Genomic DNA, 22266 nt, shown 5'->3' on the forward strand with positions numbered 1-22266 from the left:
TAGAGTTTAATTACACATTGAATGAAAAAATATTTCCTCAGATTCATTTTAAATTTACTACTTTGTAGTTTCATAGCCCCCCTAGTCCTAGTATTTTTGGAAAGGGTAAACAAGTGATTCACATCTACCCGTCTCACTTTACTCATTATTTTATAGACCTCTATCATATCTCCCCCTCAGCCAACTCTTCTCCAAGCTGAAGAGCCCTAGCCACTTTAACTTTTCTTCATAGGGAAGTCGTCCCATCCCCTTTATCAATTTTGTCTCCCTTCTCTGTGCCTTTTGTAATTCCACAATATCTTTTTTGAGATGCGGTGACCAAAACTGAACACAGTATTCAAGGTGTGGTTGCACCATGGAGTGATCAAAGGCATTATAATATCCTCATTTCTGTTTTCCATTTCTTTAATACTTAACATTCTATTTGCTTTCGTAGCTGCCACCGCCGCACACTGAGCAGAGGGTTTCAACATATCATCAACAATGACACCTAGATCCCTTTCCTGGTCGGTGATTCCTAATGTGGAACCTTGCATTATGTAGCTATAATTTGGGTTCCTCTTTCCCACATGCATCACTTTGCACTTGCACACATTAAAAGTCATATGCCATATAGATGCCCAGTCTCCCAATCTCGTAAGGTCCTCTTGTAATTTTTCACAATCCTCTTCCGATTTAACAACTTTGAATAATTTTGTGTCATCAGCAAATTTAATTACCTCACTAGTTACTCCCATCTCTAGATCATTTATAAATATGTTAAAAGGCAGTGGTCCCAGCACAGACCCGTGCCTTCTCCATTAAGAATACTAACCATTTTACCCTACTCTCTGTTTTCTATCTTTTAACCAGTTTTTAAACCACGAAAGAACACTACCTTCTATCCCAATGATACTCCAATTTCCTCTTGTCTTTCATTAGGTACTTTGTTAAATGCCTTTTGAAAATCCAGATGCACAATATGGACTGGCTCACCTTTATCTACATGTTTGTTTACCCATTCAAAGAACTGTAGTAAATTGGTGAGGCAACATTAATCGGTGCTTTTGAATATGCTCTGTAATTCTGTTCTTTATCATTTATTTATTTATTGCATTTGTATCCCACATTTTCCCACCCATTTGCAGGCTCAATGTGGCTTACAGAGTTTTGTTATGACAAAGTCATTACAAGAAATCAAATACAGTTAATATTGTACAAAGATTGAATAAGAGAAGAGAGAAGGAAGGTGTTAGGCAGGATAGTATAGACTGTGAACTTTAATAACTGGATGGGTTGGTGAGGTAGTTTTGTAATATAATAGTCTATACCATTTATAATAGTCTCTACCATTTTGCCCAACACCGGACATCAAGCTCACCGATCTATAATTTCCCGGACCACCTCTGGAACATTTTTAAAAAATTGACATTACATTGGCCACCCTCCAATCATCTGGTACCATGCTTGATTTTAAAGATAAATTATATATTGCTAACAATAGTACTGCAAGTTCATCTTTCAATTCTATCAATACTCTGGGATGAATACCATCCGGTCCAAGAGATTTGCTACTCTTCAATTTATCAAACTGCGCCATTACATCCTCCAGGTTTATAAAGATTTCATTCAGTTCTCTGACTCGTCAGCTTTGAATACCATTTCTGGCACTGGTATCTCTCCCAAATCTTCCTTGGTGAAGACCGAAACAAAGAATTCATTTAATCTCTCCGCTATGGCTTTGTCTTCACTGAGTGCCCCTTTTACCCCTCGGTCATCTAGCGGTCCAACCGATTCTTTTGCTGGCTTCCTGCTTTTAATATACCTAAAAAAATTCTTACCATGTGTTTTTGCCTCCAACACAATCTTTTTTTCTAAGTCCCTTTTTGCCTTCCTTATCAGCGCTTTGCATTTGACTTGACATTCCTTATGCTGTTTCTTATTATTTTCAGTCAGATGATTCTTCCATTTTCCGAAGAATTTTCTTTTAGCTCCAATAGCTTCCTTCACTTCACTTTTTAACCATTCCCACTGTCGTTTGGTTTTCCTTCCTCCTTTTTTTAATACACTGAATATATTTGGCCTGGGCTTCCAGGATGGTATTTTTGAACAGCATCCACGCCTGATGTAAATTTTTGACCTTCGCAGCTGCTTCTCTAAGTTTTTGTTCACCTTTCTTCTCATTTTATCATAGTCTTCTTTTTGAAAGTTAAATGCTAACGTATCGGATTTCTTGTCTGTACTTACTCCAAAGCCATATCAAATCTGACCATATTATGATCACTGTTATCAAACGGACCCAGCACCATTACCTCCTGCACCAGATCATGCACTCCACTAAGGACTAGGTCTAGAATTTTTCCTTCTCTTGTTGGCTCCTGTACCAGCTGCTTCATAAAGCAGTCCTGGAATTCAGTAAGGAATTGTACCCCCCCCCCCCCCCAGCATATCCTGAGGTTAAATTTACCCAGTCAATATTGGGGTAATTGAAATCACTCATTATTATTGTGTTCCTCAGTTTGTTAGCCTCCCTAATTTCTGATAACATTTCGACATTCATTTGTTCATCCTGGCCAGGTGGATGGTAGTATACTCCTATCAATATCCTTTTCCCCTTTAAACATGGAATTTCAATCCATAGGTATTCCAAGATGTGTTTTCTCTCCTGCAGAATTTTCAATCTATTTACCTTCCTACAGCTAATGTTGCCTATTATTTTTATGGGAATTGCCTATTATTTTTATTGTAAGCTCTGTCGAGCAGGGACGGTCTCTTCATGTTCAAGTATACAGCGCTGTGTATGTCTAGTAACGCTATAGAAATGATAAGTAGTAGTAATTGCTAAAAGGAAGGAAAAATTGTTACAACAACCCTTTTCCTTCATATAGGTGAGAGGGGATTTGTTATTTAGGGGTGCAGAATGGTCCCCAATTTAGTATATTATTGGACAGTGCAGCTCCATCATTTATTAGAGTGGGAAATTAGCCACTATAAAGCAGGAGTAGCTTTGAGACAGGCTCATTTTCTAGATTTTCATTTGAAATATCAGCTTTGGATTACTACTGAAAGGGGGCTTTACATATTCGAATTACTAACCCTTTTATGAGGCACTTACTGGGGCTCCAGATAAAGATTTGTGTTACGGGGGGAAAGAAAGGGTCTCTACGTTAGCCCCATTATATTATTAACCAGCGTTTCAGATGGGAAGAGGAAGTGGAATTTTTTTGAGATGGAACAGCGATGGGACTGATATGCTTTCAGAGGCTCCTAGATGTGGGGGAAATTTATTCGTAAGCAGATTTAAAAGAGATGTATCACCTGCCTTCATATCATATTCAGAGGTCGACCACTTTATTATTTCTCAAAATTGGTTGTAAGCGGACCCAGAAGACACTGAACATCTTGAAAATGTATCGAAGGCTTTAACTGGGAGAGAGTTTCAGAAGTACAAATTTCAATTGGAAATGAGATTTGGTTGAAAATTTTATATCAGCATGTGGAAAAGGGCATTTCATGAAGTTAAAAAAGCTTCTTTAGGTGTGTTGATACACCAGATATATTGAATGTGATGTTTCCGGTGACTGCCACTGACATTTGCTGGAGATGTCAGGCAGGTTGGGGGAGCTGGGTGGCTGGCTGGGATCACATCAGGCTCTGCAACTTAGATTAAATAATATACTTTTTGCTTATTTACAACTCAAACTTTTACAGACTTCTGCTCAGTCTGTGTTGAGGCACCGGTCCTCAATTTTACTTTGAAATTCTTTCACTTATCTTGGCTGAAGAAAGGAAACTTATCTTCCTTTCACATTACAAATAACTCTCCTCATGCCCTGTCATCGGAGCCGGATCTGTATTTACATCTAACCTTCCTCCTGGACAACAAAGAAAATACCTACAGCAACCTGCATCAATTGGACAATCTAAGGGTATCAGAACCAGAATCTATAAAGTTCATACCAGCAATCTGTGAGTTAAAATTTATTTTAACTGTATAACTATTTCTAAAATTCTGAATATGTCAGATTCCTTACAACTAAAGTCAACCATCAATGCCCCACTGCATTAAATCGCCAAAGAAATTCACAGAGAAGTTCTAAGTAAAGCCATTTTTTTCTCTGTTGCTGGAAGCCTTTAATCTCACATGCCTGGTCTGAATTTACTTTAAAAAGGTCTGTTCTTCTAAAGTATTTAAAGCCTTAGCCTTGCATTGCCAAATAGTAAGATTGCTGATCCACAAGGTGAACTCCACAGGATGGACTTCAGTGCCACCCAGTGAAATTTTGCCTAACTAGCTTCTGACACAAAAAAATGTACCTTGGACTTCAAGACCAAGAGACCTCAAGGATCCCAGTGGTGTGTGGGAGAGAAAACCATAATCTCCACCAACCAAACAGAAGGCAAGGGCAAGAGGTCAAACACCTACGTAACAGTACTTAAAAGATCACTTCATTGCCAAACCAAAGCTACCCCCAAGACTACCCTTGGGAACTACAGGACAGGTGAATGACAGATCAGCTGCAAAGAAATCCTCAGTGACCCATGATGCCATACATGATCAGCATCTTGACATCCTAGGAATAAGTGAAACCTGGTTAGATGAAAGTGGGGATTTACCACTGGCTGAACTGTGCCCAACAGGTTTCAACATTCAACATCAACAAAGACTAGGAAAATAGGGGGGGGGGGGGGGGTAGCAGTCTTGATTCGGGATACAATCAAACTGCGCAGAATATTCATCCCCCAGCTACATGAATCAGAATCTCTTTTAATCTAACTTGAAGAGGAGAAACCAAAATGGCTGCTCATATTATACCAAGCACCTCATAACAACACATTATTTGTGCAAGAACTCCTAGACCTGATTACTTAAGTGACCCTGAATTACCCTAGGTAGGTGTGTAGGAGTATTTCCCTGTGTGTCTCACCTTGCGGGCCTTGGCATGTATAATCCTATGACAGCAAAATGGAGGCTGTAAACTCTGACCCGCACATCTCTGTGTCAGCAAGAAACAGCTTTGCAGCTTGTGGAAAATTACAGCAGAAGCTCAACTCCAAGGACATGCTGTGGGCAAACCAGGCCCCCCTTATCTCCCTGAGAGGCTGGCTCCAGCAAGGAGGGTGAGAAACAGAAAATGCATACCAAAATGTAACAACTTGAAGGTCAAGAACAATGAACAGTTGTTGCCACGCAGTGAACCGAGGAAGATCCAGATTGGTCCCGGCTGGTCACCTGGGCATCAGAGACTGAGGAGAGCGGGAACAAGGAGAAAGGAGTTAGTCGGAAACCTTGGAAGAAGGTGGAGGTGAAAATAAGACCAGTGAGACCTAATAAGGTCCACCAACTGATGAACTGTATATCTGGAGGAAAGTATCGTGGTTCGGCTGTACCTGCACGGAGTGACCTGTGCCCTCCTTATCTGCTGCAGAGTTCCCTTCCAGCTGTGACTGAGACTCGCTGTGAATCCAGCTTGAGTCTGAGGAGTATCCTGTGCAAATCCCGAGAGACTGCCACGAAGGTCAGCTTGGTGAGAGACACGGTGATCTATTCCCTATCAGTCGGGGGCTAGTTAGTGGTAATTACCTGAGCAAAGGCTGGTGGCGTTACACTTATGATCAGGAGGCTGCTAATAACTGTACTACCTCGTAACATAGTGTGACTGATCAGTGGTGTAATTTTATCTGGTAACCAGTAAGAATTAGTGTTTAGTAGTGTGACGTATGAGTGTAATTTTTATCAGTCAGTAATTTTGTATTCAGCCAAAGCTTTGCAGAGTTCTATTTTGTATACCTTAGCTATATTTTCTTACCTGATATACCATAATAAATATATATATATATATATATATATATATATATATATATATATATATATATATATATATATATATATATATCAGCCTGCATTCTCAGCTACAGTTCTTTCTAACGGAAGTATTTGGCTAGGTTCCAAGGTTCCCACCCTAGACCTGGTACAGGATTATTTGCTTGCAGATAGTTCTGCCTGGGGAACCTGGACACAGGTAATTTTTTATCTGTGATTATCCTACAGGTGATCATGGGAGATTTCAATCTACACATCGAAACCCCAGATACCACCATAGCTGCCTTTCTGGACATGATGACAGCACTAGGATTTACACAGTTGATCAATTCTCCAACCCATGAAAAGGGTCACATACTAGACCTGGTATTCTACAAAGGGGTGGATATCCCAGAATTCTGGGATAACAGTATTGAAATAACACCCCTATCATGGTAAGACCATTTTCTAATTAAATTTTCCCCTAAGTGACCACCTGAAACAAATGACACCTCCCAGAGTTTGGAAGGAGAAGAGAGACAAAAAAAAGCTGAATTTCCTAGAGGCCTTGGACTATCCACATGTGGATGAACAGTGTTGGAACAGGTTGACATCTGGAAAACACACTTAGCCAAGACCTTAGAGAAAATGGCACCATTAAAAAGGTTCTTATGCCTCACTCACAAATGCTCATCTTGGTTTTCTCCAGAATTTCAGACCCTTAAAGGACGTAAACTCGCCTGGATGAAGCCAGGCTAAACTGTAGGAAGCACACAATAAAGTACCGCCAAACCTTAACAGCAACCAAAAAACAATATTTCTCTCAATGCATTGCACAGGCTGCCAAATCAACCAAGCAGTTGTTCAGTATAGTAAACAGCCTACTGCAACCTCCAGAACAGAACCAGCCTGCCCAGTCTAAACTGAACTGCAATGATTTTGAGGCATACTTTGCCAAAAAAATTAAAAGTCTCCACCAGGATTTACAGGCAATCCCACAATCTCCAATCTGTTAACCAGGGGTGCACAAACTCAGCCCCTCCTCACAGAGGCAGATGGGACACTTCAATGACAGAGGAGAGCCTTGACAAAATCCTAAGAGACCTTCGACCAACTACCTGCTCCCTCGACCTTTACCCATCAATGATAGTGCAGCAGGCAAGTATGGGCCTCATAGAAGGCACCACAAAAATTGTGAACACCTCTCTTTCTAATGGGCAACTACCAACATCATTAAAAAGGGCAGTGGTTCACCCTTTGCTAAAGAAAAACAACCTTGACCAGGAAAACTTAAAAGTTACCGGCAGTCTGTGTTCAACTTAATGATTGGCTAGAAAAGCGAAACTGGCTAGATCCATGTCAGTCCAGATTCATAACCAGTTATGGAACAGAAAAGGTTCTCGTATCCCTACTAGATGATCTTCACAGAAACCGAGACAAGGGAATTCACCTCTGTGCCAGTACTGCTAGATTTCTCAGCAGCTTTTGACACTGTGGATCATGATATCATGCTAGCACGGCTGACAGAAACAGGTATCAATGGAGTAGTACTTGCCTGGTTCAGATCCTATCTATCAGACAGACAACAATCCATAATGTCTGGCAGCAATTCATCACCACCATGGGCACTGACCTGCAAGGTACCACAAGGATCGATACTGCCACCTATTCTGTTCAGTATCTACCTCAAGCCACTAGCTGAGCTGATATGGTCAATGGACACTCAGTTCTACATCAATGCGGATGATGTGCAGCTACTTATACCCATTGAACCTACAGCCTTGAATAAACTGATTACCTAACATCAAGTCAAGAATGGGCTAAACACAACAAACTTTGCCTGAACCCAAGTAAAACCGAGCTTCTCTTGGTCCCTAACACAAGTGGATACATACCTGACATCAAAATCCCTTTTGGGAAGTACGAACTCCCCCTCAAATCACAAGTCAGGAACATTGGAATACAGTTACATTCAACACTTACTCTGATTCCCCAAATCCAAGCAACCTTGAAGAGCTGCTTCTACTATTTGCGACAGCTAAGCTGTCTCTCGCATTACATCGACAAGGTAAATCTTATCCCAGCTGTGCATGCCATGTGTAATCAACGGGGTACAGGGAGAGTTGTAATCCCCCAATGCTCTGTAATTCTCCCACACTCCTCTGCGCCTTGCAGTCTGTGCTTGTAATCCACAGAATACAGGGAGGGTTGGAATCCCCAATGCTCTATAATTCTCCCCCAAGTCCCTGGCTAGCCTTTGCTCACTGCCTGTGACAATAATTCCACAGGGGAATAAGTCTCTCAGCGTTTCACAGACATCACACTAAATTCAAACTATATCAAAATTTCCAGACTGAAGCAGTCTTCTTCCAGTCCTTCTTTCTCTTCCTTCCCCTTCCCCCCCCCCCCCCCCCGAAAGGTGGAACAGAGTAGCCGTGCTCTCCCAGCCCTCCCCTCAGGTCCCTTCACCTAGGTCCTGTTAAAGAGCATGTTTGTCTCTACACATTAATTAAACAGTTCTCTGATTTTTCTCTTGTTTTCCTTTAACCCCGTCTCACTATACACAATACAGCCTTTAGCACAGTCTCACTACACACAATACAGCTTGTTCAGCTTCAACCCGTGCTTCACGCCCTTCCAACTAGAAAACTAGGGAATGTAAGGGTCCCACCCGTTCTCTGTCAGCACCAACTCCTGACAACCTCCCACTTGACCCCGGTTGAAACCTTCATTTATTAATTCCCTGCTGACTTAGCCACCTTTTCCCTCCTTTCACCAGGTCTGAGAACCATGCTGCCATCAGCCCTTTAACTATCTACCTTTGACTCGAGCCAAAGCAGAAATGTCCATAGGCTCCTCTTCCACAATATCCTCTCTCCACCCCCACTCTCCACCGGTTGCCAATCCATAGGCTCTTCTACCACCCTCTCCGCCAGCTCTCATCCTCCTGACTAATCCTCCTCTGATCCTCCTCCCTCCCCATAGCATTCTGGGAGAATGTAGAGAGTGTAGAGAACTCTTCCTGGCTCTACCCTGTGTCTCCCTCAAGGGCTGCTAGGAATTGTAGTCTCTGAAGTTTTCTGTTCTCTCTGAGGAAGGTGACAAGCAAGGGCCTGCACCAGCTCCAGTTGATGCAAAATGCTGTAGCAAGACTCATAGAAGGTTGCAAGCAACATGATCACATCACACCATTTTCGCAAAACCTTCATTGGCTACCAGTACAATACAGGGCTAAATTAAAAACTATGTCTGATCCTCAAGGCCGTTAAAGGAAATGGCCCCGAGTACCTGAAGAATAGGATGATGCTCTACACACCGCCAAGGACAATAAGGTCTTCTCAAGGACTATCACTAACCACACCCTCTCCAAAAGACATTACACGATGTGATACCCGCAAGCGAGCTTTCTCAGGAGTAGCTCCCACACTCTGGAATGCATTGCCTGAAAGGCTCCGCTTAACACAAGACTATCTCTACTTCAGGAAGCAGGTGAAAGCTTGGTTCTTAACCAGGCCTTTAATGGAACATAAGTACATAAGTAATGCCATACTAGGAAAGACCAATGGTCCATCTAGCCCAGTATCTTTGTTTTCCACAGTGGCCAAGCCAGGTCACAAGTATCTGGCAGAAACCCAAATTGTGGCAACACTTCATACTACAAATCCCAGGGCAAGCAGTTGCTTCCCATGTCTGCTTCAACAGCAGACTATGGACTTTTCCTCCAGATATTTGTCCAAACCTTTTTTAAACCCAGATGCGCTAACTGCTGTTATTACTTCCTCCGGCAAAGAGTTCCAGAGCTTAACTATTTGTTTAGTGAAAAAATATTTCCTCTTATTTGTTTTTAAAGTATTTCCATGTAACTTCCTCAAGTGTCCCCTAGTTTTTGTACTTTTGGAACGAGTAAAAAAATCGATTTACTTCTACTCTTTCTACACCATTCAGGATTTTGTAGACCTCAATCACATCTCCCCTCATCTGTCTCTTGTCCAAGCTGAAGAGCCCTAACCTCTTTAGCCTTTCATCATACGAGAGGAGTTTCATCCCCTTTATCATTTTGGTCGCTCTTCTTTGAACCTTTTCTAATTCCGCTATATCTTTTTTGAGATACGGCGACCAAAACTGAATGCATTACTCAAGGTTTGGATGCACCATGGAGCGATACAAAGGCATTATGTTTTTGGTTTTATTCACCATCTCTTTTCCTAATAATTCCTAGCATTCTATTTGCTCTTTTGGCCACCGCTGAACACTGGAAGAAGAAACTAATCTTGTTAGGTCTCACTCACACACACAAAGAATGACACAGGCTGCACATAGTGCAACAGGACATGTTTATCCACTCCTACCTTAGCTGAGATAATATTTAACCATTTCTCTGACATCATTTGCAAATTTCTTCAGTTACCTTACTTTCTAACTCTTCTTATTCTCTTAACATATTCATAAATGACTTAGAGATGGGGGTAACTAGTGAGGTAATCAAATTTGCCGAATACAAAAAGTTATTCAAATTAGTCAAATTGAGGGAAGATTGTGAAAAACTACAAGAGGACCTTACAAGACTAGGAGACTGGGCGTCTAAATGGCAGATGACGTTTAATGTGAACAAGTGCAAAGTGATGCATGTGGGAAAGAGGAATCCAAACTATAACTACGTCATGCAAGGTTCAGCGTTGGGAGTCATGGACCGAGAAAGGGATCTAGGTGTCGTCGTCGACGATACGTTGAAAACTTCTGTTCAATGTGCTGTTGCGGCTAGGAAAGCAAATAGAATGTTGGGTATCATTAGGAAAGGGATGGAAAACAAAAATAAGGATATTATTCTGCCGTTGTATCGCTCCATGGTGCAACCGCACGAGTACTGTGATCAATTCTGGTCACCGCACCTCAAAAAAGACATAGTGGAATTGGAAAAGGTGCAGAGAAGGGCGACAAAGATGATACAGGGGATGGGACAGCTTCCCTATCAGGATAGGCTGAAGAGGCTCGGGCTCTTCAGCTTGGAGAAAAGGCGGCTGAGGGGAGATATGATAGAGCTGTATAATGAGTGGAATGGAACGGGTCGATGTGGAGCGTCTGTTTACGCTTTCCAAAAATACTAGGACAAGGGGGCATGCGATGAAGCTGCAGTGTGGTAAATTTAAAATGAATTGGAGGAAATTTTTCTTCACTCAACGCGTAGTTAAACTCTGGAATTTGCTGCCGGAAAAGGTGGTTAAGGCAGTTAACTTAGCGGACTTCAAAAAAGGGTTGGACAGCTTTCTGGAGGAAAAAAGCCATAGAATGTTATTGAATGGACGAGGGTTCTAAGGGGTTTTTTTTCTCTCTTCTACAGAAATTAGTTCCCACAGAAGAACCATTCATATCATATCATTTGATATATTGGGCAGCAGGGGTAACGGGGGTTCATGAAGAATGGGGTTTGTGTATTTCCATGTTTGTGGTGGCTTTATCATTTTGTACCTTTACTCAAATAACTGAAAGTTAAAAAAAAAATCCTTAAATGCCACTTCAAACAATTTGATAAGGCATGTAGATGAGCTGAAATAAATTCATTAATGATATGAAACATAAGTAATTGTTTTTTATTCTCTCAATATTCTCACAAATTGTAAGGAAAAGAAATAAAAAGCTGGGTCAACTTTCTACTGATTTTATTTGAGAGAGAAACCAACAGCTATCTTGCAATCCAAAGTGTGAAGGGCAGCCTCTTTCCTTATTTGCATGGGAAAACAGTGGTAGAATGACTGACTGATTAAGATAGAAATCTAACATTTTAGATGGCGTTTGGGATAAGTGCAAAGTGGGGGGGGGGGGGGGGAAGAGGGAGAGAGAGAGAGAGAGAGATAACAGGTACTAAAGCAGTTTTTGTGTGTAGCAAAAAAAGAGGCTCCAAGGAGTTACCAAATGATAAACATCCCCTATTCAAAACCATATGCCCATCTGGTAGATGGATTTGGAACACCTCCTCAGACAGCATTATTACCCTTTCACCATTCAAGCGTTGAAGAACACACTGTTTATGTTGGGATTGACTAATGAGCTGTGAATCCAAGTTATTGCACTAGGATGCTGAGCTCTGAGATGGGCATTTCCAGTTTAGCCACTACAGCACCACAGTCTGTCTCTCTTGTATTTTGCTAAAGTTTGTGCTCCAGAGGTAAAAGAGAACATATATAGCCCAAGCTGTTGCTAAGGTAGGAAGAAGGCAACTGACTTAGCATCCTTCTGCAATAGAAGACCTGTACCTTCTTGCAAAAGACTGCTGTTAAAAGACTCACATCAAGTAGTGCTCACAAGTAAGATCCTATCTACTATGATATCTTGATCCAGATCTTATTCATGATGCTGTTAAGGTGATGATTATTCTTTCCCACCAATTAAGTGGCTCATTCTCTCACCATGGCTGCATCTCAACTCAGGAGGTGGGAACATATTTCTATATCTGAAGTAGGACAACTTCTGAAGGTTTTTAGTGCATTCATGATAGGCTTCATGCCTTCAAGGTTGATGCTGCATCTTTTTTCTTAAGCAAATCCAGGGCCTGCTTAATCATAAAGAAGACTAGGTAGTCAGTTAGTGTGGCAAAGGACACCCACAGTCAAAATTAATTTTAATCCCACACAGCAACTCAAAGAGCATAACTACATAAGTATTGCCATACTGAGAAAGACCAAAGGTCCATCAAGCCCAGCATACTGTTTCCAACAGTGGTCGATCCAGATCACAAATACCCAACAAAATCCTAAAACAGTACAATACATTTCATGCTGCTTATCCTAGAAATAAGCAGTGGATTTTCCCCAAGTCAATGTTGATAATGGCTTACAGACTTTTCTTTTAGGAAGATATCCAAACCTTTTTAAAACTCCGCTAAGCTAACAGCATTTACTACATTCTCTGGCAAAAATAAATTCCAGAGTTTAAATACATGCTGAGTGAAGAAATATTTTCTCCAATTTGTTTTAAATTTACTACTTTGTAGCTTCATCGTGTGCCCCCTAGTCCTAGAATTTTTGGAAAGAGTAAACAAGCGATTCACGTCTACACATTCCATTCCACTCATTATTTTATAGACCTCTATCATATCTCCCCTCAGCCATCTCTTCTCCAAGCTGAAGAGCCCTAACCACTTTAACCTTTCCTCATAGGGAAGTCATCCCATCCACTTTGTCATTCTCATCGCCGTTCTCTGTACCTTTTCTAATTCCACAATATCTTTTCGAGATGCGGTGACCAGAATTGCACACAATGTTTGAGGTCTGCTCGCACCATGGAGTGATACAAAGGCATTATAATGTCCTCATTTTTGTTTTCCATTCCTTTCCTAATAACACCTAACATTCTATTTGCTTTCTAAGCTGCTTCCACAAACTGAGCAGAGGGTTTTAAACGTATCATCAACGATGACGCCTAGATCCCTTTCTTGGTTGGTGACTCCTAATGTGGAACCTTGCAATACGCAGCTATAGTTCGGGTTCCTCTTTCCCACATGCATCACTTTGCACTTGCTCACATTAAACGTCATCTGCCATTTAGACGTCCAGTCTCGTAAGGTCCTCTTGTAATGTTTCACAATCCTCTTGCGATTTAGCAACTTTGAATAACTTTGTGTCATCAGCAAATTTAATTACCTCACTAGTTACACCCATCTCTAGATCATTTATAAATATGTTAAAAAGCAACAGTCTCAGCACAGACCACTGTGGAACTCCATCATATACCCTTCTCCATTCAGAATACTGACCATTTAACCCTACTCTCTGTTTCCTATCTTTTAACCAGTTTTTAATCCACAACCTCCTATCCTATGACACTCCTGTTTCCTCTTGTCTTTCATTAGGTACTTTGTTAAATGCCTTTTGAAAATGCAGATGCACAATATCGACTGGCTCACCTTTATTCACATGTTTCTTCACCCCTTCAAAGAAATGTAGTAGATTGGTGAGGCAAGATTTCCCTTCACTAAATCCATGTTGGCTTTGTCTCATTAATCCATGCTTTTGAATATGCTCTGTAATTTTGTTCTTTATAATAATCTCTACCATTTTGCCCGGCTCTAACGTCAGGCTCACTGGTCTGTAATTTCACAGATCACCCCTGGAACCTTTTTAAAAAAAAATCAGCGTTACGTTGGCCACATTCCAATCCCCCTGTACCATGCTCGATTTTAAGGATAAATTACATATTACTAACAATAGTTCTGCAAGTTCACTTTTCAATTCTATCAGTACTCTGGGATGAAAACCATCCGGTCCAGGTGATTTGCTGCTTTTCAATTTTCAAATTGCACCATTACATCTTCCAGGTTTATAGAGATTTCATTCAGTTTCTCTGACTCACCAGCTTTGAATATCTTTTCTGGCACCAGTATCTCTCCCAAATCTTCCTCGGTGAAGACCAATGCAAAGAATTCATTTAATGTCTCCGCTATGGCTTTGTCTTACCTGAATGCCCCTTCTACCCCTCAGTCATCCAGTGAACCTACTTATTCTTTTGCTGGCTTCATGCTTTTAATATACCTAAAAATATTTTTACTATGTGTTTTTGACTTCCTTATCAGCGCTTTGCATGTGACTTGACATTCTTTATGCTGTTTCTTATTATTTTCAGTTCGATCCGTCTTCCATTTTCTAAAGGATTTTCTTTTAACTCTAATAGCTTCCTTCACCTCACTTTTTAACCATGCCAGCTGTCGTTTGATCTTCCTTCCTCCTTTTTTAATGCACTGAATATATTTGGCCTGGGCTTCCAGGGTGGTATTTTTGAACTGCATCCACGCCTGATGTAAATTTTTGACCTTTGCAGCTGCTTTTCTAATTGTTTTTTCCACCATTTTTCTAATTTTATCATAGTCTCCTTTTTGAAAGTTAAGTGCTAACGTACTGGATTTCCCATGTGTATTTACTCCAAAGCCAATATCAAATCTGATCATATTATGATCACTGTTAACAAGCAGCCCCATCACCATTACCTCCTGCATCAGATCATGCGCTCCACTAAGGAATAGGTCTAGAATTTCCCATTCTTGTTGACTCCTATATATCAGCTGCTCCATAAAGAAGTTCTGGATTTTGTCAATGAATTTTACCTCCCTAGCATGCCCTGATGTTATATTTACCCAATCAATATCAGGGTAATTGAAATCACCCATTATTATTGTGTTGCCCAGTTTGCTAGCCTCCCTATTTTTGATAACATTTCATCCTGGCCAGGTGGACGGTAGGTAGTGCACTCCTATCACTATCCTTTTCTCCTTTACACACAGAATTTCAATCCATAGGGATTCCAAGAGCAAGGTTGATTTTCACACAGTCCATTTACCCAAGTAAATGCCACTTGAAAATGTATTATGTATGCATATATGTATGTATGTTCAGTTATTTATAAAACAAAGTTTAATATTTAAAAGACATCTAATTACTAGGGCCGCATGTTAATCGTTAATCACAATTAAAACTGCAATTAACATGTTATTAGCTGCATTTAAAAAATTTATCATAGTGCATAGCATTTCCCTCCCTCCTCCCCTGTGCATAATCCAGCACCTCTCCCTTCCCATCCTGGCCCCATCCACAGCTCCAATTCCCTCTCTCCCCCTCCCACTTTGGGCTCAGGCCCCCTCAAAAGCTGCAGCACTTATTCAATTAAGGGTCTTGTCTACCAAATGCCTCTCTTACCATCTGAATATTTAGCCAAGTGCCATTGCAAAAAATGGGACCTGTGCTAAAATATTTCTCAAGGCTAGCCAATATTGCTAAACTATGTCCCTAATATGGTTACTGAATCTGAGCAATTTCTTTTCATGACCAGTGGTTCAGTAAGTTGACCAAACTTGCTAGCATGCAGAAAAGTGGCAGTCTGTATACACAGTTACTATAAAGGTTTCATGTTGTTGGGCCATAGCACATTGTTAATTTAGACACAATCTGACAAGCGATGAGTGTGCAACTTGCATTGTTTGTAACATAATATACTGCCTTTAACTGACGAACAGAGCAAGGCGGTTAACAATAAAATAAAAATAAAAGCAAGGAAAAGGAACAATGTTTTGACAAGATAGATAAGCAAACACACAAATGAAATCAAGCATACCAATAAAAACAGACATAGGTCTTCCCCTCTCCCCGGTACTGATCACCCCAAGTAATCGTCTCAATCAGCCAGTATACGTCTGCTTCAATAACCAAGCCTTCAACAGAGCCTTAAATCCTAAGAGTTGATATTTTAACAGAAATAGTGTACCCCCATCTGTCACCTGGCATCCACCTGGGGTTAAACCTGCAGCCACCTGGAGGGTCTGTCCCCAGCACTGCTCTGGCACACCTGCACCTGTGCACGTGCTCTATACCGACACCATCCTACCACCGACTGGGTCCCACTTGCCTCTGGGCGAGTCTCCCACTCTCAATTTATTCCCTGGTGATTTCCTAGGACACTAGGGCCACACTCCCAGGGGTCCCACTGTTCCTAGAAAGCACCCACAGACCCAAAACACAAACCACCAGATTTCTTAGTCAGTCTAAGACATCAGAGCTAATAAACTAATGGGTTTACTATCACAGAAACAGAACAGTGAACAATAAACAGATGGAAAAACAACAAGCAATAACAGGTAACTGAATAAGGATCAATATTAAAACTATATAAATACTTTGTCACTATCTGGGTAGCACCTGGGGAGTTCTTGTACAGGGTCTCAGGCAGAGATGTTTATCCTCTGCACTCCCTAGCTGAGACTGGGGAAAATCCTGTACCTCCTGGCTGGATTTGAACTCCAGGGCCAATCAGAGCCCAGAGCAACAACTTTGAAAGTATCTGGCCAATGGCACTGCAGGTTGCCTTTCCACAGGACTAAGCTGAAAAGATAATAGCTTTTTCTGCAACAGCTTTAAAACACAGTACAAAAAAAAAAAAAAAGACAAATACAATGCATGAAAATATTATTACAAATCACAGGCTTGAAAACCCCCTGTTTCCCAAACCATCAAAATATAAAAGAAATCCAAGATAAGAGGATGTGTGCTTGGTGTTCTTGCTAGCCCAATTTTTGCTGTCTGCACTTCATACACACCATACTGATGAAGAACAAATGTAACAATTCTATCAAGGAGCTATACTAAAGGCAACTAACCTTTATGTTAGAAAATTACATAAAAGTAAGAGGAAAAGAAGGCCTCTCTGGCATTCGAATGTAGTAGCTGAAAAGATAAGGGAAAGGAGACTAGCCTTTGCACGTTATAAGACGACTCAGAAAGATGAAGACTAGAGAGAATACCTAAATAAGCGAAGAGAAGCTGGAAAAGCTATCAGAAAAGCGAAGCGGCAAACGGAGGAAAAGATAGCTAGTACGGTAAAATTGGGGGACAAGACCTTTTTCAGATATGTAAGTGACAAGAGGAAGTGCCATAATAGCATTGTGAGGCTCAAAGCTGAGGGTGAGAAATATGTGGAAGATGATAAGGATAAAGCTGAACTGCTTAACAATTATTTTAGCTCTGTGTTCACGAATGAAAGACCGGGGGTAGGGCTGCAGAAAACAAAGGCTAAAGGGGATGGATGGATGTATGGTAGACCAAGACCCGTTTACGGAGGACTGTGCTCGTGAGGAGCTTGCCAAACTGTTTTGAGGGAGGAGGCAATATTCTTGGAGATTATTTTGGGGTTGTATCCTTTCTGTTTGAAGGATGCAGTCAGGATTTCAAGGTGTCTGTCTCTATCCCCTGGGTCAGAGCAAATACGGTGGTATCTTGTGGCTTGGCTGTAAATAATGGATCTTTTTGTATGTGAAGGGTGGAAGCTGGAGTTGTGGAGGTAGCTGCATTTGTCTGTGGGTTTCTTGTATATGGATGTTTGTATATATCCATCGCTGATTGAGACTGTGGTGTCCAAAAAATTGACTTTTTCTGGGGAGTAGTCAATTTTGAATCTGATTGTAGGATGCTAAGTATTGAAGGAATTGTAAAATTGTTTCAGAGTTTCTTCCCCCTCTGAAACTGTGAAACAAACCCTCCACAGAACTCCAAAGGTAACTTGTGGACTTGGCTTATATAGTATGCCCAGTGCAGTCTTTTATCCTGGAATCTACATTCATCTATTGCACCGGGTTCAAATTCTGTTACCTAAACAGAGTGTTTCTTGTAACCCCTAAGCAGGCAACTGCATCCACCTAAACACAGACCCGTGTCGAGTCATTTCTCTGGTGCCTTTAAATAAAGAACCTTTGAACATTCTCTCCCAGGCTGGAAGTCAGTTTGTCGACCTCTGCCACTGTAAAATTCGGTCATTTTTAAATGCAGCTGCTGTGCTCTCTGTATGTACGTTATTATAATTAGTGCTGTTACTGAATTGTAAACTACTTTGATACATTGTGGAAGGCAGTAGTCAACATATTTGATAAACATACTAACAAGTGCAATCTGTTAACACAATGGAAGCTCTGCTCTGCGTCTTACCTGCAAGGACTCTATTTACAGAGGAGTGTGTGGCCAGTCCAGGCTGCCCTCGTTCATGGAAAATCCCAGCATAGGGCAAGTATTCTGGCAACAGGAATCGCCTACAAGAAAAGGTCCTGTGAATGTTCTAGCAGTAGCCATGCAACTGCAGCAGCTCTGTAGTCTTGTACTATCACCTAACAATTCATGCAGTTTCTTGTACATTCATTCCTCATTTATTTATTTCCTAGTCTGTCCTTCACAGATGTTTGTACCTTGTTCTTACTCATTACTGCTCCTTACTCCCACGTGCTGTGCCTGCTTTTCACTGCTTCCCTGTACATACTCCTTTTCTCTTTCCCTCCCCTTTGGTACTCTACTTCCTCTCATCCACATAAGCAATCATCCATCAGCTGTTAACTATTCCTTCATTCATGCCATTTTACACAGTAAATGTTTCAGGCAACAAGTTCAAGGTCCAACCAAATAAGAAAAAAAGGAGGTCTCACCGAGGAACAAAGCGCCCAAGTGATGGTGCTGACATTCGGGCATTTCTTGGAGCTCGGTGTCTCGATCTGTCACCATTGTCCCTACATGAAGAGACAAACTAACTTGTTAAACTTAATAGGCAGACCAGTAATGTGTATCATACAGTCAAATATGTTTTGATGTCCCTGACATAGGAAGTAGCCTAGTATTAGAAAATTTGACAAAGATGTTATTGTCCTGATCATGCATACACAGAAGCAGAAATGGAGAAAGCAAGGAGGATAGATTTCTCAATGTCCATAAATATTCTGCATCATTCTACCTGATATTCAAATCTTGTGTTGAAAAAGCAAATAACTCATTCCACAAATTTGTATTGTCTGAGAACTACACACGACACCAATATTGGAGGCACAGCGTTGGAAGCCTGTTTCCTCTACACAGAGAATAATATGTCAGCAGTAAAAGCAAAGAACGCCATTTTTCAATCTACAAATGTTAGCTGTCATTTTCTTGTCTCTCATGTCAGTTTAGAAAGAGGGAGAACTTTACCCAACCCTAAACAATGTACCAACTACCTATCAACTGTCAGAACATTTAGGCTAAATAAATAAATCATTCTTCTTCTAAATAACCCATTACTTAAGTCCCCCTTTTCAGGAAAAACTCACTAGAAAAAAAAAGGATTACCGTATTTTTCGGACTATAAGACAAACTTTTTTCCCCCCAAATTTGGGAGGAAAATGGGGGGTGCGTCTTATAGTCCGAAGGTAGCGATTTCCCTCCCTCCCGCCCTCCCCCGAGTTCGGGATCGCCCGCCCGCCCTCCCCCCGAGTTCGGGATCGCCCTCCCCCCGGCCCTGTCACCACTTCTCCCTACTCACGTCACGCGATCTTCCCTGGTGGTCTAGTGACGTCGGGGCAGGAAAGAGCCCCCTCTTTCCTGCCCAGCGCGCTGCTCTCCGTCCTCCTGTATGCAGCCTGACGGTCTCGGCGAGATTCAAAATGGCCGCCGAGACTTCAATTCTCGGCGGCCATTTTAATCTCGCCGAGACCGTCAGGCAGCATACAGGAGGACGGAGAGCAGCGCGCTGGGCAGGAAAGAGGGGGCTCTTTCCTGCCCCGACGTCACTAGACCACCAGGGAAGATCGCGTGACGTGAGTAGGGAGAAATGGTGACAGGGCCGGGGGAGGGCGATCCCGAACTCGGACAAGACGCACCGGAGCACCTAGGTTTTAGAGGGAAAAAGGAAAAAATTTTTTTTCCTATTTCCCTCCTCTAAAACCTAGGTGCGTCTTATGGTCCGGTGCGTCTTATAGTCCGAAAAATACGGTAATTTAGCTTCTACAGAAAGAGATCAAATACCCATGCTATGGAGTACACATCCAATCACTTCCATCTCTAATAATCTAACCATAGAATGGGGTATTCCATTCTTTGCAGATGACTTCTCAAACTACCCTTCCCCATATATCTTATTTGTCATTAGTGATGTATCTCTTACACCAGTCCTGTATTAATCAGTGACTGCTAAGTCAATAGCTACTGGATAGAGTAGGATCAAAACTGGAGCGGTAATCTTGGAAAACGTATGGTGACATCAACCAGAAGAACAAATCTCCAATCAATAAAATGCAATTTTCAGCCTAACTTCATCTTTGCTGTCAAGTATAATACAGTAAAGCATGAAAGGAACCCAAACCATCCAACATGTAAGAGATCTTATGAAGTGGAGAGCCACAACAATTTGTCTACAAAAAATAGGCAGGAAGTAAGAGGGAATAGAGAATAACCAATTTCAGAGTTACAGGGTCTCATTTACTGAGCCATGGAAAGCAACAGGCAAGATTCACTCAGCTAGATTGTCAACACACAAAAATAAACCACTGGAGGGTAAGAGAAAGTGAAAAGAGGCAAAAAAAGCCTTATTCAAAAAGGATCTCTTCTCATTCAGGGCCCGAAGCACAAAGCTTACCGTGCTTGCAATGTTTGCTTTAGACTGGTTGCAGCCAGTCTAAAGCAAATGTTAGTGTCTTAACGCACAAAGGGGTTCTGTGTTCCTTTAACCGTTCCCCGTAGCAGCTACTGATAACCCTATGCAAATCTATTACAAGCAATTTATCATTATTAAAATGAACATTCCGGCCGATGTACAGACATTACCATGCACTGCGTGCCTACCTTTAATGTGCAAAACTTAATGGCAGGTCTGGAGCTGTCATTTGCACAGTATCCCTAGTGGTCCAGTGGACCTCCCCTCCTGAACACCCCTAACCTAAAACTCCCTGGTGGTCCAGTGGATCCCAACACCCCCCCCCCCAACCTTTAAAACTCCCTGGTGGTCCAGCAGACCCCACCCACACCCCCAAAACCTTTAAAACTTCCTTGGTTGATCCAGTGGGCCCCCTCACAAGCCCCCACATGCAATTCAAACTCCATGGTGGTCAGTGACCCCCCTCCCCTCCCCATAGCTTGTAAACATTGGGAGCAGGAGGGCAGGAGCAATGCCTATTCCCTCCTGCCTCCAATGCTTACAAGGTAAGTAGAGGGGAGAGAAATGGGAGAGGGTCACTAGAACACCATGGAGTTTGAGTTGTGTGGGGGGGCCTCAAGAAGAGGTCCACTGGACCACCAGGAATTTTGAAGGTTCAGGAGAGGGGCCTGATCATCCCTAGACATGCCCATGCTCAAAACAGCTTGCATCTAATTTGCATGCTGTTAGTGTTGAGAATTGGTCGATAATTCTGACTTATTCATGAGCTAGTGTTTTTCTGGCCCTGTTCCTTACAGCGCCAGAGTTCTCTGCATGGGGCCCTCAGTGTCTATGGAAAAAAATCCCAAAGAGTATCCATATATCTCCATATCTACCACAAAATGTTATTTGAACATAATATTTTTTTAAAAACCTGCTACTAAGTCTTTTCTCCATATTTAAATAGATTTACAGATGTATTAGATCCCATATTTAGGCATCGCTACACTTACTATTAGAAAAGCTTTCTTTTTTTTTTCACACGGGGGATATGGGTACTAGATAACTTTCAGGCTTTTTTTTGAAAGAGAAGGGCACCCATCTTTCGACACAAATCGGGAGATGGGCGTCCTTCTCTCAGGGTCGCCCAAATCGGCATAATCGAAAGCCGATTTTGGCCGTCCCCAACTGCATTCCGTTGCGGGGATGACCAAAGTTCCCGGGGGTGTGTCAGAGGAGGGACTAGGGCATGCCTAACAGATGGGCATCCTCAAGCGATAACGGAAAAAAGAAGGGCGTCCCTGACGAGCACTTGGCCGACTTTACTTGGTCCATTTTTTCTTACGACCAAGCCTCAAAAAGGTGCCCCAACTGACCAGATGACCACCGGAGGGAATCGGGGATGACCTCCCCTGACTCCCCCAGTGGTCACTAACCACCTCCCACCCCGAAAAAAACAACTTTAAAAACTTTTTTTGCCAGCCTGAAATGTCATACTCAGGTCCATTGAAGCAGTATGCAGGTCCCTATGGGGGGGGGGGGGGGGGGGGGGGGGGAGAGGTATGTGTGTGTCAGTGGAGGCATAG

At 41.9% G+C, this 22266-nt stretch overlaps 1 protein-coding gene across 3 annotated transcripts in view; it reads right to left on the reverse strand.

The window, feature by feature from the left end:
• AMBRA1 (autophagy and beclin 1 regulator 1) overlaps positions 1 to 22266 on the reverse strand; it is a 285612-nt gene that overhangs the window by 131228 nt on the left and 132118 nt on the right. For all 3 annotated transcript variants that reach the window (XM_030200863.1, XM_030200861.1, XM_030200862.1), the window contains 2 exons: positions 18729 to 18809; positions 18241 to 18341 (listed from right to left, as the gene is read on the reverse strand). In XM_030200863.1, the coding sequence (XP_030056723.1) occupies positions 18241 to 18341; positions 18729 to 18809 (182 nt within the window). The remainder of the gene's footprint in view (positions 1 to 18240; positions 18342 to 18728; positions 18810 to 22266) is intronic.

Source organism: Microcaecilia unicolor, chromosome 4 (assembly GCF_901765095.1).
Source record: "Microcaecilia unicolor chromosome 4, aMicUni1.1, whole genome shotgun sequence".
Taxonomy (NCBI): domain Eukaryota; kingdom Metazoa; phylum Chordata; class Amphibia; order Gymnophiona; family Siphonopidae; genus Microcaecilia; species Microcaecilia unicolor.